At 41.3% G+C, this 17660-nt stretch overlaps 1 protein-coding gene across 4 annotated transcripts in view; it reads left to right on the top strand.

Annotated features, from left to right (window-relative positions):
• The window catches only part of TEDC1 (tubulin epsilon and delta complex 1), a 77513-nt gene that overhangs the window by 9956 nt on the left and 49897 nt on the right, over positions 1-17660 (top strand). For 3 of the 4 annotated variants that reach the window (XM_061345387.1, XM_061345390.1, XM_061345386.1), the window contains exons 4-5: positions 11233-11403; positions 17488-17586. In XM_061345387.1, coding sequence (XP_061201371.1) covers positions 11233-11403; positions 17488-17586 — 270 coding nt within the window. The remainder of the gene's footprint in view (positions 1-11232; positions 11404-17487; positions 17587-17660) is intronic. The other variant, XM_061345389.1, reaches the window with a different exon arrangement.

Genomic DNA, 17660 nt, shown 5'->3' with positions numbered 1-17660 from the left:
CCGGAGATGTAGTCTCTGCAGTTGTAACTCTTCTATTTAAGTAAGCTGAAGGAAAAGGGTAAAAGAAGAAAAACATCTAGAGAAAGATCTGTCTCAAGAAGAAAAGGAAATGCTCTTCAAAACAACTAAAATTCTCAGTGGAGGAAGAGCTTTAGAAATCTTTTACCACAACGAGTCTTTTTTCTAAGTGATTACAAACAATGGAAAACATTTTCCTGAAAATACTGTAAAAGAGAAAAAAAGAAATAGTGTTTGGTTCTGTGCATTGCTGAGTTCTCTGCCAAAATCAGCAAGTCATGAAAGCCAGTACTGGCAAAGCACATCTCTAGGTCTGCTAGTGAGAAAAATGTGAAGAAAATACTCACCCTTTGTCTTCATCTAAAAGAATGGAGTGTCAAGAACTGTAGGCATAGATGTAGTTCAAACTGATATTCATGTGGTTTACTTTTAAAATTTTGTCTGAAATCCACAAGAGCGGACAGGGTCTGTTGTATGAATCAGAGAGAATGCAGCTAACCCCAAGATTTAGGGTGCAGTCATGCTCTGACTATTCTTTCAGCCTAAGTTTGAAATAAAGCCTACAGCCTGCTAAATTGCTGATGATATGCCAAACACCCAACATATCAAGGGCCCATTAAATTATTTCCTTTCATTTCATTTCATTTCAGATTACCACTTTAGCCTTTTTTTTTTCCTTTGCTGTTCCTTAGCAACACAGTTTTCTTCCCCTGCAAGTTGAACTACTTCCATCATCTCTAAAGGATTTCAGGCTGGTTATTTATAGAGGGACAAGGGTATTCATGACACATGATGGACATGAAGCTCAGCTGCTGCGTGGAATTCATAATCTTGAGATACTGAGCTGGGGAAAGCTTCCACAAATTTACTTTTACATGCACTTACATCTTAAGAATCATTTAAAGTGATACCTAAAATTATAAACTCAGCAGTGGTGAAAGCATGATGAAAGAGTTAAGATGGTAGGAGGTAGTGCTTAATGTGGCTAATATAATTAAAAAATAATATTCTTGAGGTAGTTGTTGTAAGGACAGGTATGGTTAGTCGTCTAGGATGATTATATGGGTTGAATGCTCTTGTGTGTTAGGTAAGAAAATCTTTCAGGGCACCTTGACTTATGGGGCTCATTTTTTTCAGAAGGGCAGTGCTGCAGTATCTGCTGAGCCAATACTGCAGGCCTGCTACAGGGCTGCCTAGTGAGCAGAACTCAAGGAGCTGCTGCCCTCTCCAGTCTTCCACTCATGCCACTCTTCCAGTGTATGATGTTTACAGACTGAGTGGGAAGGCAGTTTAAAGGACAGACTGGAACCTGCGTTGATGTGCAGGAGGAAACAGGAGAGGGAGTAAGGGATTGATGGTATGTGTCAAAATCTAGTATCTGGCTACTATAGTGTAAATCTATTGTCTGAATTTACTGTGCTGATCTGCCAGCAGGTTGATGGCTCTGGAATTAGTAAGTGGAAGTTCAAGCCTTGCATTGGTCAACTTTAAAAAAAAAAGTAATCACTAATTCTATCAGATCTATGAAGTACAGTCTGAATTGGAGATTCACATCTATTTACTGAAGTGTCTACTTGAGAATTCTTGCTTGTTATTGCCTTAAAGCACTGGGTGATTAATTAATGGCTATTGTCTTCAAATGCTTTTTACACCCCTTGTGGATTTCTGTCTCAAATATGCACTGCCACATTGGCAGTTTCAGCATCTTTTGTTGCTTTTGTGATCATGTACAGGCAGATTATTCTCAAGTGCTGTTACAGAATCATAGAATAGCTAGGGTTGAAAAGGACCTTAAGATCATCAAGTTCTACCCCCCCTGCAATGGGCAGGGACACCTCACACTAATCCATGTCACCCAAGGCTCTGTCCAGCCTGGCCTTGAGCACCACCAGGGATGGAGCATTCACAACCTCCCTGGGCAACCCATTCAGTGCCTCACCACCCTAACAGGAAAGAATTTCTTCCTTATATCCAATCTAAACTTCCCCTGTTTAAGTTTGAACCCGTTACTCCTTGTCCTGTCACTACAGTCCCTAATGAAGAGTCCATCCCCAGCATCCCTATAGCCCCCCTTCAGGTACCGGAAGGCTGCTATGAGGTCTCCACGCGGCCTTCTCTTCAGGCTCAACAGCCTCAACTCTCTCAGCCTGTCTTCATAACAGGAGGTGCTCCAGTCCCCTGATCATCCTTGTGGCCCTCCTCTGGACTTGTTCCAACAGTTCCATGTCCTTTTTATGTTGAGGACACCAGAACTACACACAGTATTCCAGGTGAGGTCTCACGAGAGCAGAGTAGAGGGGCAGGATCACCTCCTTCGACCTGCTGGTCACACTCCTTTTGATGCAGCCCAGGATATGGTTGGCTTTCTGGGCTGCAAATGCACACTGCAGCTGCCTCATGTTCATTTTCTCATTGACCAGCACCCCCAAGTCCTTCTCCGCAGGGCTGCTCTGAATCTCTTCTCTGCCCAACCTGTAGCTGTGTCTGGGATTGCTCTGACCAAGGTGTAGGACCTTGCACTTGCCATGGTTAAACTTCATGAGGTTGGCATCAGCCCACCTCACAAGTGTGTCAAGGTCCCTCTGGATGGCATTCCTTCCCTCCACCATGTCAACCGAACCACACAGCTTGGTGTCATCGGCAAACTTGCTGAGGGTGCGCTCAATCCCACTGTCCATGTCAGCGACGAAGATGTTGAACAAGACCGGTCCCAACACCAATCCCTGAGGGACACCACTCGTTACTGGTCTCCAGCCAGACACTGAGCCATTGACCACAACTCTTTGTGTGCGGCCAGCCAGCCAGTTCTTTATCCACCGAGTGGTCCATTCATCAAATTGATGCCTCTCCAATTTAGAGACAAGGATGTCATGCAAGACAGTGTCAAACGCTTTACACAAGTCCAGGTCGATGACATCAACTGCTCTACCGATGTCCATCAGTTCTGTAGCCCCATCGTAGAAGGCCACCAAATTGGTCAGGCAGGATTTCCCCTCAGTGAAGCCATGCTGGCTGTCACCAAGCACCTTGTTTTTCATGTGCCTTAGCATGCCTTCCAGGAGAATCTGCTCTAAGATTTTGCCGGGCACAGAGGTGAGACTGACTTGCCTGTAATTCCTTGGATGACTGGTTTATAATTCCCCGGGTTCATTGATTCCTATTTACAGTTGGAAATCCTGGAGTTCAAAGCAATCTGAAAACCTGTAGGTGTAATGCTGTCCTTTGCTGGACCTGTAAGGCAGACCTGAGGAGTTCTTACATTCTCTGAGAAGCAGATAATTGTTTGATATAAACTCGCCTTTTTAGCACATTCAGTATTTGACCACTTCTCCCCCTGCCCCCTCCCCCCCCCCCCCCTTAAATTTTAGTGAGATTGTCACAGCTTTCTCCAATTCTGTGATGGCTTGTGCAGGTAACAGCAGTACTCTGTGAGCATGTATTCTTTCTGTTTTCAGCCTGTACTGGTATTATCTCTACAGCTGAAATGAATCTCCCTGTGCTCCATAATTTAATTATGTGTGGAGGCTGTTGAGTTTTTTAGATGGGCGGTAGTGGTGTTATATTCCTTACTATCACCAGGATATTTTGTACAAACACTGGTTCTTGGTTCCTCTAATTCCCTCTGTTCTGCTTCTTGACCTCTAAGTGAAATTGGATGCCCCTCCCCTTTTTGTGAATTTATGGTAATCAACAAATGGGGCTATTATGGCAATTATAGTTGGAATTCATCCGTGTCTCTCTAGCATGCCAAGGCAAACTCAATTTAATTACTTCTGGTGGGGGAAGATGAAACTCAGCATGCCTTCTGACTCTTAGGTCTGCAATTTGATTAATCATTTGTTTGTCACTGCCTACTTTGGCTCAATGGCTAGTTCCAGTTCCAGCTTGATGTTCCCTGCATAGAACTGGGAAACCTCTGGCACTAATGTCAGTGAATACAATTTTTCTGTTTGTTTTCTGTTGTTGGTGGGTTATTTTCTCTTCACATATCCCAGTGGGGATGGAGGAAGGAATTTTATTAACCTATTGATGATGATGCAGAAGCGTAATTACTTTGCAGATCTTTGTGGGCTGTATCAGTCTGTCAGCTTTCATTTTTTGAGTTCCCACCCTTCTTCCCTGTGCTTATACTTCTGTTCTCTTTGTCCTCCTGTCTTCCTTGTACTCTCACCATTTATTTTCCCCCCTTTTTTGCCACTATTGTTGCTGTATTCAGTAGGTGCTAAGGAACACTTACAGTAAAGCTGTCCCTGAAATAAAGGGCACAGGATACCTAAAGTTTCTCCTGCAGAATTTCCCTCACCTAATTTTTGCCGGTGAGCAGCGCTGACTGCCCACGCAGACTGATGCGCTTGCTGTGTGCTGCACCCCCCTCTCCATGCCACCTCTGCTGGGGTAGCACTAGGGCTGAACATCTGCAGCTCACTGAGCTGCTGAGTGGCTGACAGGTCTATTGCGGCACTCATTGCACTGTCCACCCTGTAAAGGCTTCTGCCTTTAACACTTAAAAAGTGTTAATTTTTGTCTTTACTTACTAATACTGCTTGTAGAACTGAAGATATTTTGTGGTCAGGGATTATTAAATTAGGAATATGTTTTTGCCATAGAAGAACTGGAGCATAGTTCAGTTTGGACTCTTGAAATGCCCTTTTTTTGGTGTTAAAGCACAACTTACAGGTGATAGCTGAAATTGTCTCCCTGTTGTAATGTAATGCATAGGTACCTGCTATTCCTTCTGATCTTTTGTGGGTTTCTTTTCAATTCCATGCTTTGGACTTGTCATTAAATCTTTGCCAGTGAAAAACGGTTCCTGTGGTGCACTGCAAAATGTGTGGCTAACAACATCTATTTTTGCCTGCCACAGTAAATACACTTTTAAGAGCGGTTTTGGGGCTTTCTTTTTTTTTTTTTTGAGTTTCACCTCTGATTGTAGCTGAATTTCACGTAGATGCAGAATTTCCTGAACCTCATGTTGCAGCTGAGGTGTTCTGAATGGGGCTCCACCAACAGGCACTGGGGTCACTTGAGCTTTCACGTGAGGAGGGAAAAAGGAGAACTGGAGTGCTAATAGGAAGTCTTAGCATGGTCATTAAGGGTACTGTGTATTTTGCTGAAATCCTGTGCAGGGAGCTCCTTCCTTGTCTGTTGTGGAATCCGAGTGATTTTAGGATGTTTTAGTGCCTCGCCCGCCCTCCAGTGGCAGGGAGCAGCCAATACCCTTGATACCTCCTGATTAGCTTTGCTCTATGGCGTTTTGATTTAAATGAGAACATCCTCTGCTTTTGCTCTCCCACTTTAAGTGATTAGGGTTCAGCTCTCATTTAGCTCTCAAAGAAGGATCTCAGCGGATCTTTCTTTGAAATAAAGCACTTTTTCTTCAGGAGGACAAAAGAAGGGCATGGCAGGCCTTCTACAGATGGCAGAGCTCTTCTTCTCCAGGAGGGCAGATAATGTTTCTTTTCCTGTTGGCCCCTTGCTCCAGATTTGCTGCTCATGTTTACATGCTGCATCTTTCTTCACTGGTTGCCCCTTGTTCACCATCTTGCCACAGTGGAGCAAAATGGACGTGGGCAAGCATGGCTGCAGCTGCAGGCAGAGGAAATACAGTGCAAGGCATTATCTATATTGCATTTCTTGGGCCCTGCAAAATTCAATGCTCTGAGTTAAGGCCTACTGTGCCATGTGTTTGTTTTAGTGTATTTGGTTTCTCTGTTTTGTCTGAATACATCATGCAGTGGGCTTTGGGATTTAAACGTTATTTTAAAACCTTGCAGCTCCAAAGATTAGGCAATTCAAAGGCATAGTGCTTTTGCTGTATTGCAGAGCTCTGAAGTAAACTCCTGAATGAGTGAGGAGGGATGTGATGAGCTACTGACTTGCTCTAGTGCATCAGGCCTGTGGCTACTGCCAGACAGGCTTGTTTGAACAAGGCTGGAATGGGTAGGAGCTGTGTTCACACTTTCTGTCTTCCTGCAGCACCTTCTCTTTTTCCCTCTGCCAAGAATGGGCTCTTGGGAGTGCTGTTGTGAGTAGTGATTTTTACAAAAGGCATTGACATTTGAAAGCTGAAAGGCCTTGCAGAAACACGGGGTTTTAGTTCTTTAATTGCTGAATATGCTATGAGTGTAACTTCTACGTTGTGAATACTTATGTTTGTGGAAAACATTCTTCTGTATAAATATGTGGATATTTAATTGGTATGTGCATTGTGTGAAAGTGGGTTCTTACACCATCTATCTTCCTATGCATACGTTTAACCTGAATCCTGCCTTGTCTAGGGGGAATTTCTGTTGGTGTTGTTGATGGTGCTATTAATAAAAATAGTGTCCCTTTCACATTCATCTATTCAAATTGCTCCTTTTCACCCCTTTTGCAGATAGATATATGGCTGTATTCATTAAGAAAGCATATCTGATAGTGTTATTTCTGGATATGGTGTTTAATTAGAAAAAAATATGCTCTGTTTAAAGATCTGTAATTACAGAGCTTAACATATGTTATGTCACATCAAAACCATTGTCTGATTTATGAGTGGTTCAGAACGAGCGCTCAGTAAAGCTGCAGGAGCACGTTATTGGCTTGATTTATGTGATTGCTTTGCCTTTCCTGAGTCCTGCAGCGAGGGATCTAGATATGCTCCTCCCGGCTTTTGTGATACCAAAACTTAGTGTAGTTAAGATTTGAGTAGTACCTGAGAGTACATAGTGTCTATCCAGACCCAGACTAACTCGGGTGCAAGCAAGGCATGGGCTGGGAGCACAGCACTGGGAGTTTCAACTGGTGGTTGCCTTATTTTGCTCTGCTCAGGGATTAATGTCAGGGACTTAATGCATTTATCTGTGGGTTAAATGTGATGTCCGTGTTCCAGTAGGGCTGCTTCTCTGTGGGAAGAGCAGCAAGCTGTTTGCTGGCTGTCCAAATTTGGAAGCAGAGAGCTGATCCACGGAGGGATTTAGAAGATGTCCAGGAAAGTTACAGCTCGCCTGGATGAGCCGAGATCTGTCCTTTACCGACAGGTGGCAGCTTGTAGTTAGGGAAGAGCATCTCTTGGGGACTTAGCCCTGCCATTGCTTTGATTTGACAGCAGTGCAGATAGCATAGGCCTTTCATTTGACATTATGTGCACAGGCCATAGTAGCTTTATTGAGGTAAGAATTTGTAAGCATTAAGATACCTATATAAATTGAAAAAGAACAGAAAGTGTAGAAGTATGATGAAGTTGCACAGCAAAGGATTTGTTTTGTTGTTTTTTTTTTGCAGTACCGCTTATGGCATATTGTGGGATCTCCACTGAATGTGCAAGGAACTTTATTTTAAAGCAATTCTTGGAGTTTAATTCAAAGTATATGAACAGAGTAAGGTTAACCCCTTGCCAGGTCACTAAAATACTCAAATGGAGCAAGTAGTGTAAAAAATGCTTCCTTCTTGCATGCATACAAGTGCATTGATGTTTATGTTGTTCTTTGATAAACTATTTATATGATGCACTTGCCTCCATCCACTGTTGTTAGACCTGTTCTCCGATTTCCAATAACATGGGATTGCTTTGTATCTCAAAACAAAAAGAAGAGCTTCATTTCTGCTGTAAAAGTTGAAACTTCTTGATCTTAAATTTCTCTCTAAGCACATTGCATGCAAGTTGTTTGCTCAGATGTATGGAATGTGAATGAAAATTGATGTATCACCATGTCTTTTTTTTTTTTTTCACACCTTCCTTTCTCTCACGCCTTATTCTTTTCCTCTAAGCACTTTTATATCTGATGGCTTTTTTCAGTTCAGTGTGTTTCATGACTCTGACTTGTCAGCTCAGAGCACTTCTGCCAGGAGGACTACGTTGGCTTCTTTGCACTTGCTGCATTGTCTAACCACAAGTCCATTCACACTTTTTGAGAATGATCTGACATCTTTTTTCATAAAAATTGGACTTGAAATAGCCTGGGGAGGAACGTTTAGAGCAAAACTCTTGTGGTGTTGGATACTGACTTCTAGGCTGCCTTGCAAAAGTTATAAATATATCCTTTTAGGGTATAAACCGTGTTTAGCTATGACGAAGCCAGAGATGTATTTAGAAGCTTGAGGTAGGTTTTGAGCTACCTTAGTTGGGATGGTGACGTGTAGTGTCCTGGAACATGTATTTATCATAGGCTTTAGCATGATACTTGCCAAGATCTTTTGCCACAGGAGAGTTGGATTTAAGGTCCACCTAAGTGAGGGCAGGGTGATAGTTCAGGAATTAGCTTGAAGAGAGTTCATGTAAATATATGCATGTTACTTTCATCAGACTTCATTCTAGGCTCTCTTTAAGTTACACTTATCACAGGTACTCTGGCGAGCCTACATCATCCAATTTGGCAAAACCAGCTCTGATGTCTCCAATGTGATGGGAAAGGGCTCTGGCACAACAATGTGGGTATCGATACTCATACTGATAATCCACGTTGATGTGGCTTTTGTTCTGCAAGCCTGTGGCATCATTCTGTAGTTGGAGTCCATGTGCCTTCCTTCTCTGAAAAACAAAGAGAAACATTAATTGCAACAAACATCTTACAAGGAAAAAGCTTTCCTGGTAAGTGGCAATGAAATGATCTCTTCCAGAGCTCTTGTGGAGCATGCACACCACAAGTGCAGGGACGCAGTTGAGAACCCTGGGTAGTTGCCTTGGCTGCTCTTTTTATGAATTTCACTAAAAATATGCACCTCTGTAACTCAGAAGTGAATATAGGTGTGTACCCGTATTGCTGCATAGATAAATTCACAGTCATATTTGATGCAAAGGCTCTCTCTTGGACTGGTATTTTAGTGATTTTTCTCGCTCTGGGAGAACAGGAAATAGTCTTAGATTGTAAAGATGGAGCTGAAAATTGAGGTTACAGTATAATATGCAAGACCTTCCCCCCCCCTTGTTTGCTTTAGACCAGGCTAAGTATTTCATAGCAAAAGTAATTTTTTTGGTGCAGTTTGTGAAATAAATAATAAAGATCCTGTTAAAAATGCATTGGCTGGCTTCCTTATTTTAATATTAATAAGGCAGGTTGTGACAATAAAATTAGCTCTGCATGGTGTTTGTCACTTACTGCCGAAGCAATCGAATCTAATGCCATTCCTTCCTGAAATGAATCCCCAGGAGAGCAGTATTTGTGCCATTCTTAAACTTCTAACCAGGGAACTTGGGAGTTGAACTGTAAATCAGGGAAAATACAGATTTTAGTCTGGAAATTCCAAGTCTATGGCTTGGAAATTGTGGCTTTCTGGCTGCTTACGTGAAATGTTTTAATGTTATTTACACATGAGTTTTCTCTGCAGTAGTGACTAATATCCAGTTGCTTGGCTCATCATGTTTATGGGCAACTTGGTAATCATATCTGTATGGTTTCATAGTCCATAAACCATGGTTTATGGTTGATGCCCCCTGGTGGGGGCAAGAACCATGAAGGTACTTAGCTGGAACTGCAGCACCCTAGGACACAGTGCCTTTTGATTTAGGGGCACTGGGCTGAAGGCGTCTGTGCAAAAAGAGTGATACTGCAGTTGGCACAAAAGAGATGCTGTCTTTTTTTAAAAAACAAGATGAATGTGTGCCTTTAAAAGGAAAAGCCCTTTACCAGCCCCCTGCCCCTGTGATTTATAGTGTTCATTTATCTGAGCCACAGAGCAAAGGGAAAAAACCTGTAATCTTGATACATTCTGTTTTGTGACCAGAACAGCACTTTTGTGCTTATAAACAATATGAACACTCATTGTACTAGAGGCCCTGTCAGCTGAGGTGGTATTTATTGTTAAAACAAGCATTAGGGGGTTATTTGATCATGATTATAGATGTGCTTCTGCTGAAATGTGCATTTAAGACAAGGTTAAATTATCTTCATTCTACAGTTTGCATTTTTAATTTAAGGATCTAAATACGAATTACATTCAAGCTTTGCCTGCCAACTGAATCTTCCTAAGATTTTATTGACCACGGAAGTCTGTGAAGCAGAGGAGCACATATGTTTAAATACCATCAAGGTCTATGGATCCAAATATCTGCTTAAGTGTTTTCTTGAAAACAGTGATGTTTCACATAAGCTTTTTAAATTTCTGCTTTAAAGAAATGTCTTGAGAGTCCAACAACTGGGAGACGCTTTCTTAGCTGGTGAGAACCCATTCTGAATAACCAGGCCTCTGCAGTTCTGTGTTTGTTTCTTATGATATACTGTAGTAAAAAAAAATTGGAATTATGGAGTGTGTTTATTGTATGTACATTCTATAGATTGGATGAATTTGACAGCTCAGCCTTACTTAAGTGCTGTTACTGGCATCAGAAGTAAAATAACCCATGTCTTTCTTTCTAATTTGCAATCATCAGGAGTCTTAGCTGAAAACAGAGAGGGAGATCTGTTTGTAAATGTGAATGATCTCTTTGTGCAAGAGGCTGGAGGAGGTTCAATTCCCCCCGTGTTCCTTGGAAAAGAGAAACAACAAAAGTATCTTGCTTGCTTTATACCATTGGCAAAGCAGAAATCTTATCTGGAAGATGAAGGCGTTTTTTTATTGTTTTTTTTTTTTTGCCATGCAGCAGAAGGAAGGTGGGACAAGATGAACAAAAGGAAACTCTTGGTTTCTCCCTCCTTCCTTCCAAAGTATTCTAGAGAGAGGCTAAACAAAGCAAGATAGGTGTTGGAACTGCAGCTGGCAGTGCCTCTGTGGACTCTTGGCTAATGTCAGCTGGATGATTGTTTCTTTTCCTCTATCCTGCAAGAAGGGAAATGCTGGATGGAGAAAAGAAAATAGCTGGATAAGCACAGGCTCGTGGTTTTGTCCCTGTACTTATTTACAAAATAGGATCTTGGAAAGGCAATGGAGGAGCAAGATCTGTTTTGTATGTTTTTTGACTTATTAGAATCCAGGAAAAATGTGGTTTTTCTGCATTGGGGTAAAGGACATGCTTTCTGTCTCAGGAACGCTGTGTCTTCCTGGGTATGGAAAATGAAAGATGGGAGAAGAGACAGCTCACCACGTCATAGCTGAGCAGCTGATATTTATTCCAGACTTCAGTACTTGTTTAGGCTATTCCCAGTCCTGTATTCTAAATGATTACAATTTCTCTTTACTGCTGGAAATGACTTCGGTTTTGGGTTATTTTTTTCCTCTTTGGCCTATTTGCCTTTTATGCTCTTCACTACTGAATAATTTGAAAGTGTTGATGCCAACTTTGGTATTCTCTTCTGCTTTTAGTGTGAAGATGATCTGTCTAACAGCTTGAAGGGTACAACTGAAAAAGCACCTGAACCTGGGCTAGAAGGTGGAGTAGATGTTCGATACCTTCAGTGGTTAAATGGGAGGCTGAGGTTCCAGTGGCGAAGTTTGCATGCTCAGCACCAAGAGCAATGCAAACTTTTGCACAAGGTAAATAATCCTTCTAACTCACTATGGTATTGTTTATTACAACTTACTCAGAAATGTAGGATCAAAATACTGAGCATGGTGTTGAAAGTAATAACAGCAAGGTAAAATGCATTTTCCTTTTCTGAAATACTAGGCAACATCTGAGCAGAATCCAGAATCTGCCTGCTTTTAAATCAGGAATCAATAGGGGTCTCTACATCTAAGACTCCGGTTCTGTTCCTCTTTATGAATTATGTTTATATGCCTGTGTGAAAATCATTAACATCTATGAGCATTATGTCTGCTTAGGGTGGAAACAGCTTGCAGTCCCAAGGTTGACAGTGATGGTCACTGCAGAGACAAACGTGAAAGAAATGATTCTAAAGATAGTACTAAAAGTTATCAGTAATGTTTTCCCAAAGCCCCCTTTCTCCATTCGTAGGTCTTCAGGTAATTTATGAAGCCACTTGGTATTGTACCCAGAACCTTCACAGAAAACCTTTCTGATACTCAGAATAGTTTTGAGAATTTTTTTTTCAAAGAAAAACATTTATCAGAAGGTCATCAGGAACAGAAAAGGATGGTTTTGAATGAAGTTACGTTCTTGGTTTTAATCCTGTGTCTGACAGAGCAATGCTGAAAACTATAATGAGGTTATATTTTGTTCTTTACCATGAGTTGATTGCTAGGGAAGATGTCTGATTGACAGCCCTAGGCAAAGATCAGGTGCTGTGTGTGCAGCATCTAAAATAGCCTTTTGCTTCTCATTGCCCGCTGCAGTTGTGATTTCCTGATCTGGGAATGAAGATAGCAATTCACCTTAAGTGCAGCTGCAGTCTTTGGCTTTGGCACTGAGATACAGTGATGCTATTGAAAGAGGTGTCTCGGTGCTATAAAACTCAAATGAAATGATTGGCATCTTCTCCCCTCGGTAACTACCTTTATTTAAGGTATGATGATTTTTATAGTAAGTGAGGCAAATAGCTCTATAACTCATCATCAGTGCTCTGATTTATGTAGTACTTGGCAGTATCAAATCATTAGGCAGCTTCAATACCTCACCGTGCAGTTAATGAGATCAAGGAAGAATTAAGAGCAGGTTGAACCTAGGAGCACAAGTACAAACAGGGATCCTCTCAATGGTCCAGATCAGGTACTGAAATGATGAAGAAATGTGCTTATTTGGTGCAACTCTTGTTGACAGTGGAGATGATGTCCTCCTATAGGGCTTGTATTTCGAATGAACTTGGACTTTCTTTTCCCCTGTGGCTATCCAACGAAAAATGTTTGCCCAAGTGAGGAGTGTTACAGTCAGACAAAGATGAGAGATGGGTTAGCTATGCTGCAGTTCCTTGGACCACATTTTCCAGAATCTGGAAGAATAAGTAGGAGGGGCAGTGTTTCTCTGTTCATCCAGTTTCCCAAAGCTACTGTTTTCTCCAAAAGTCATCACTGGACTAAATTGAAAGCAATAAGCGGTGTTGGTCGTGATTCGTATGATCAGACCTTGTTCTGCAGTGTATGTAGAGGGCTGCCATCACAGATCTATACATAGGAGGATAGATTGGAGTCCAGCTCCTCCATATGTGATTACATGCTGATATTATGCATGCTCAGATATGTATGTGCAACTGTGGGAGTTCTGTTCAGAGCTGTAATAAAGTGCAGTGCTCTGCTTTATATTTTAGTCTGAATTAAAAGCAGGAAAATTGAAACGTAAGTGGCTTTAGAAGGACTTCATTATAGTGCCACATTAATGTTAACATTTGTGGTAACAAAATAGAACAGACAGTTTAACAGCTGCATAAACAATAATTGATATTTCATGACTCTTTGTAGGGAAATTGCCTGTGCTACTGTATTGATTTGAAGACTTTTAAACTAGTCTGTTAGAAGACTAGCTGCCCTAATATGACCTCTGTATGAACTGCTGCTTTTCTCATATAAACCACAAACAGTATGCAAAAGGCTAAGAGGTGTTACATTTTTTAATTATGCTGACACATTTAAAGAGGGTTTTGTCTACAAAATTGTAATTATGGCTTTTATTCATTCTGTTTAATAACTTAACAGGTTATCTCTCTCAGCTGTGGAACAGCCTTATTTACTGCTGATCACGAGCTATAGTTTTTGCCAAGTAGTGGCGACACTTCCACAGATTTCATTCTGTGACTCACGGAGGCTCTAAAATACCATATTCTGTATTTGGGGCTTTCTGAGAAAAACACATCACACTTGGAAGATCAGGAGATGACTGGTTTCCCGCTCTTACTGGAAGTAAGAATTGTACATAGGATCCAGCAAGAGACTACCAAGATAGTCAAGGACTAGCTAAGTTGAACATGACCTCCCAGGAGAGGTTGAGGAGTTGGGTTTGCTTGCTGTGGTGTAGAGGAAGAGGTCACCTAATAGCTGCCTTCAGCCACTTGATGGGACGTTACAAGGATGGTAGTTACCACATTGGATCTACCATTTTTGCAGCAGTACCAGAAGCTGACGGGGAAGGGGCCTTTTGATTATAGCTTGGCAGGTTCAGGCATATTAGAAAAAACTCCTCTGGAATGATGGGCAGCACTGGAGCTGGTCACCAGAGATACTGAATAGTCTCCATCCTTGGAGGTTTCCAAGACTTTGATACAGAAAGTCACAAACTGATGTTGGTGCTAATCGCTGTTGGAGCAGGAGGTAGGACTAAAGATCTCAAAAGGTCTTTCCTGTTTCTGTGATTTTGTGAGAAAATTCTGAATTACTTGGGTGATCAGGGACATGTACTTTCAGGTTAGAAGGGATGACTCATGGCTTAATGAAATAGCACCGTACCGCCTGAAGAAAGGGTAAGGAAGCAGTAGGAGGGAAATATGGGGGAAACAGGCAAAAATAAATGGTTCTTCTTTAAAGTACACAGATGATAATTGAAAGTGATTGCTGGGGCTTCTATCTACTCTGTCCTGCATGCAGGCACTTAAATTTGATGGTATGAAGTTCTGCAGTAATTGGTGAAGAGGGAAGCCTCCCTGGAGGCCATGTGGTGGAAATTGCTTGTTAGGTGGTCTGACTGGCTGTTCCTCTTTGCTAGTTCTTCTGATTAGCTTCTTTTCAGTGACTTCAGCTCCCAGAAGGCATGTTGAAGCTTACAGACATGTACACATGTCCTATTATAGGAGGAAGAGTTCCTCAGGGAAATCTTAACCTGAGGAATTCTGCAGCCTGAGACTATGAGCTGTTGAATAACATAACGGCTTCTCACCATGAACAGTTTGGCCTGCTTTGAAAATATAGTACAGTAATACCATTATAATTACCTCAAAATTCTCAGTAGTATGTATTTACCTGATATACCTTCAGATATATGGAAGCATGAAGGATAAATTACCATGTTAAGGCGTGCTTCTTGGTTCCTTCTATTCTGTTTCTTCTTCTTTCTGTCAAATGCCAGAGGAATATCTGTCTGCCTGGTTTTTGATCCTTCTTGAATTCATAGAGGAGAGCAGCTGTTTTTAGTTAGGCTTTGAATTGCCATTTTGCCTTAAAAAATGTGAATGAGAAGCCTTGCATAGTTTCAGTAAAAAAAAGGGTAGGAACCTGTATAGTTTAAAACAGGCATTGTTTTGGGGTCTGTTAAATGCACTGTGCCACAATGACCATGTGAAAAAACAGCAGGACAAGCGAGTTTCTGCAAAACTGGTGGATTTTCCTGGGGGTATTTTCAGCTACACTTCATCCACTAAAAGACTAGGACGCAAACTACATCGGAAATAGGGGAGGGTTAGGTTGGGTGAATTTTGTTAAGCAGGTGAGCATCTGATTGTAGAACATGTGTGTCAGTTAATAGGAATAAAATGATATTACATGGAATTCTTGATGACTGCCCAAGGAGGTTGTGAATGCTCCATCTCTGGCAGTGTTCAAGGCCAGGCTGTACAGCCTTGAGGTTGAGTGATATGGTCTAGTGGAAGGTGTCCCTGCCCATGGCAGAAGGTTTGGAACTTGATGATCTTAAGGTCCTTTCCAATCCAAATCATTCTATGGTTCTGTGTTAGAAGGAGAGTTTAGCATATTTGGTGTTACCAGATCATGGTAGAATAAAAATAATGGTTGTAATATTCTTGGAAACTGTAAGAGCAAGAGTTTTATTCTGTCAGAATGCACTGGGAAATACCTCCTATGAATGGAGTGGTTTCTTGTGCCTCCTCTAAGATAAGCAATATAAAATAACACATATTACAGTGGATTAGATTGTTAGTATTTGTATATCTGATGTTGGAGTAAAAGAGTAAAGTCACAAGGACAGTCTTGATCTCTGAATAACAGAGGGGGCAGAGACTGTTGCTGGGTGATTACCTCATTGTCAGTAATTTATGAGTGATCTAAACTGCAGTTATTAAATTCATCAGTCTTTTGGAATGAAGAATCTACCATGTTACTGTAAATTACTACCTTGGTTTATTACATCATTTTTGGTTTATTATAGCATTTTTATCTTGTGATATTTGGTTTGAAAATCTTTCTTTTTTTCCCGAAAGTGAATTTGCCATTAGATCTCAGTAGCACATTCTTTAATCCAGTATAAGCTTTTTGTCTTATGGAAGTGTATGTGAACTGTGAACAAGCCCACTTTTCATCTCCTCTTAGGTGAACTAGGCAAGCTGATATCCCTGCAGGGTGTCTAAGCTCAAGGGCGTTTAGGAATTGGTACTGGAAACTCCCCAGAAGCGATGCTCAGTGGGGGGCTGTGCTTGTACTCTCATGCAGTGTTTTAGTGTATGGTTCAATCAAACCTGCCTCTGTGTCCACCCCAGTGCCACGAAGCAAAAGCTCTGTCTTGCTCTCTAACCTGCTTCTTGTACCTTGGTACTGTTTTCCTCTTCAAGCCTTATTTTATCTTCAGTGTATTGTGATTATCGGTAACAGATTGTGAAAAATACAAATACTGGATTATTCTAGTACCCATCAAGTCAGGTCTCAGGGAAACACATTATTCCTCAGTCATTCTAGCTTCTGAGTATTTGTTCTGGGCTTTAGCCATTGATGCTGCTGCAAGAGACTTGAAGAGGGGCAGAAGTTAATTCCTGGTGCTGGAGGCCCAAAGGTTTGGCAGCCAGAGTTATGCAAGAATGCAGCAGGGAAAGGGAGGAGTGGCGAGTAGAAAGGAAGAACATTGTGTGGGGAGGTGCTCTTTTATTTTTAAACTCACATAGCTCTGCACATGTGACAGATGGTTGTCACCAGGAGTGAGTTTTGGGAAAGGAGCACTAAAATATTCTGAAGTTTCAGGGAAGGGTTGATAATTAACCAGTGCCTGTCAACTTTAAAATAGTTGTCAACACCCAAGTGTATGATAAAGTTCGTATTAGAATAAAGGAAGAAAAGCAGGAAACATTCTCTGTCTTCTGGCAGAAATATTAATGAAATATGAGCGATTGTCTGACAAATGTGCGCTGCTATCTTGTTTGGCAGGTGCAGTTATTACAGTAACAAAGGGATCAGCTCTGAATAGGAGGAATTGCTTTTTATTGTTCCCTTGACTAACTTGGGAAGCTTCTTCACCAAATAATTGATGATCCCATCACCAGCCACCAGGGACAAGGTCCCAGTAAGCAAAAGACAGCAATATATAGCAGCAAAAGAAACTTAATGTAACTTGGTAGCATTTTCTGCTTTAAAGGAAGAAATAAAAAATTACTCTGAGGATATCTTTCACCTCTGATAAGTCTTCTGCTGTGTCAAATTGTTTCTACTTTCAATGCTGTGCACAAGAGTGTGTGTAGTGTAAGGAAAAAGACTTCAAGACACAGGACAAAAAGAGAAATCTTTCTGGTTTAATGTGGTAGCAGCCGTAGCAATTCCAGCATGTGGTTCTGGTAACAATACCAGATGGACCATTTTGTGAGATGATCGTGGTACGTGGTCATCATTTCCTGCAGGCTGTTTTAAAAAAAGTCTGTGGTGTTGGTGGTAGTAGTTACATTTGTACCTGTCCATTGGGAATGGGCTTGTATCCACTGGTTCACATCACTGTTCCAATCCATGCAGCTGCTAGATCTTAACTAATGATGTTAATGAGCTGCTCCTTGTACTGACAAATATCTTTTAAATTTATTCTAGATCCATTTATTCACTAGTGGCTCCCATATGGACGAGATCCTTGGACATTTTTCTGTCACAGAAACAGATCTTGTTAGACAACCGGAGAACTACAAGCAGGTAATTCCTCTGCTGTAATTCTTGGATGCTTTGTATGCTTTTCATAAATATTGTTAAACAGAAGACTGCACTCC

Source organism: Neopsephotus bourkii, unplaced genomic scaffold, assembly GCF_033783945.1.
Source record: "Neopsephotus bourkii isolate Nb327-2 ecotype Australia unplaced genomic scaffold, CSIRO-AGI_Nbou_v1 NB_234, whole genome shotgun sequence".
In the NCBI taxonomy this organism is placed as follows: Eukaryota; Metazoa; Chordata; class Aves; order Psittaciformes; family Psittacidae; genus Neopsephotus; species Neopsephotus bourkii.
The sequence above is the reverse complement of the archived record's forward strand: the minus strand, read 5'-3'. Positions and strand labels throughout refer to the sequence as shown.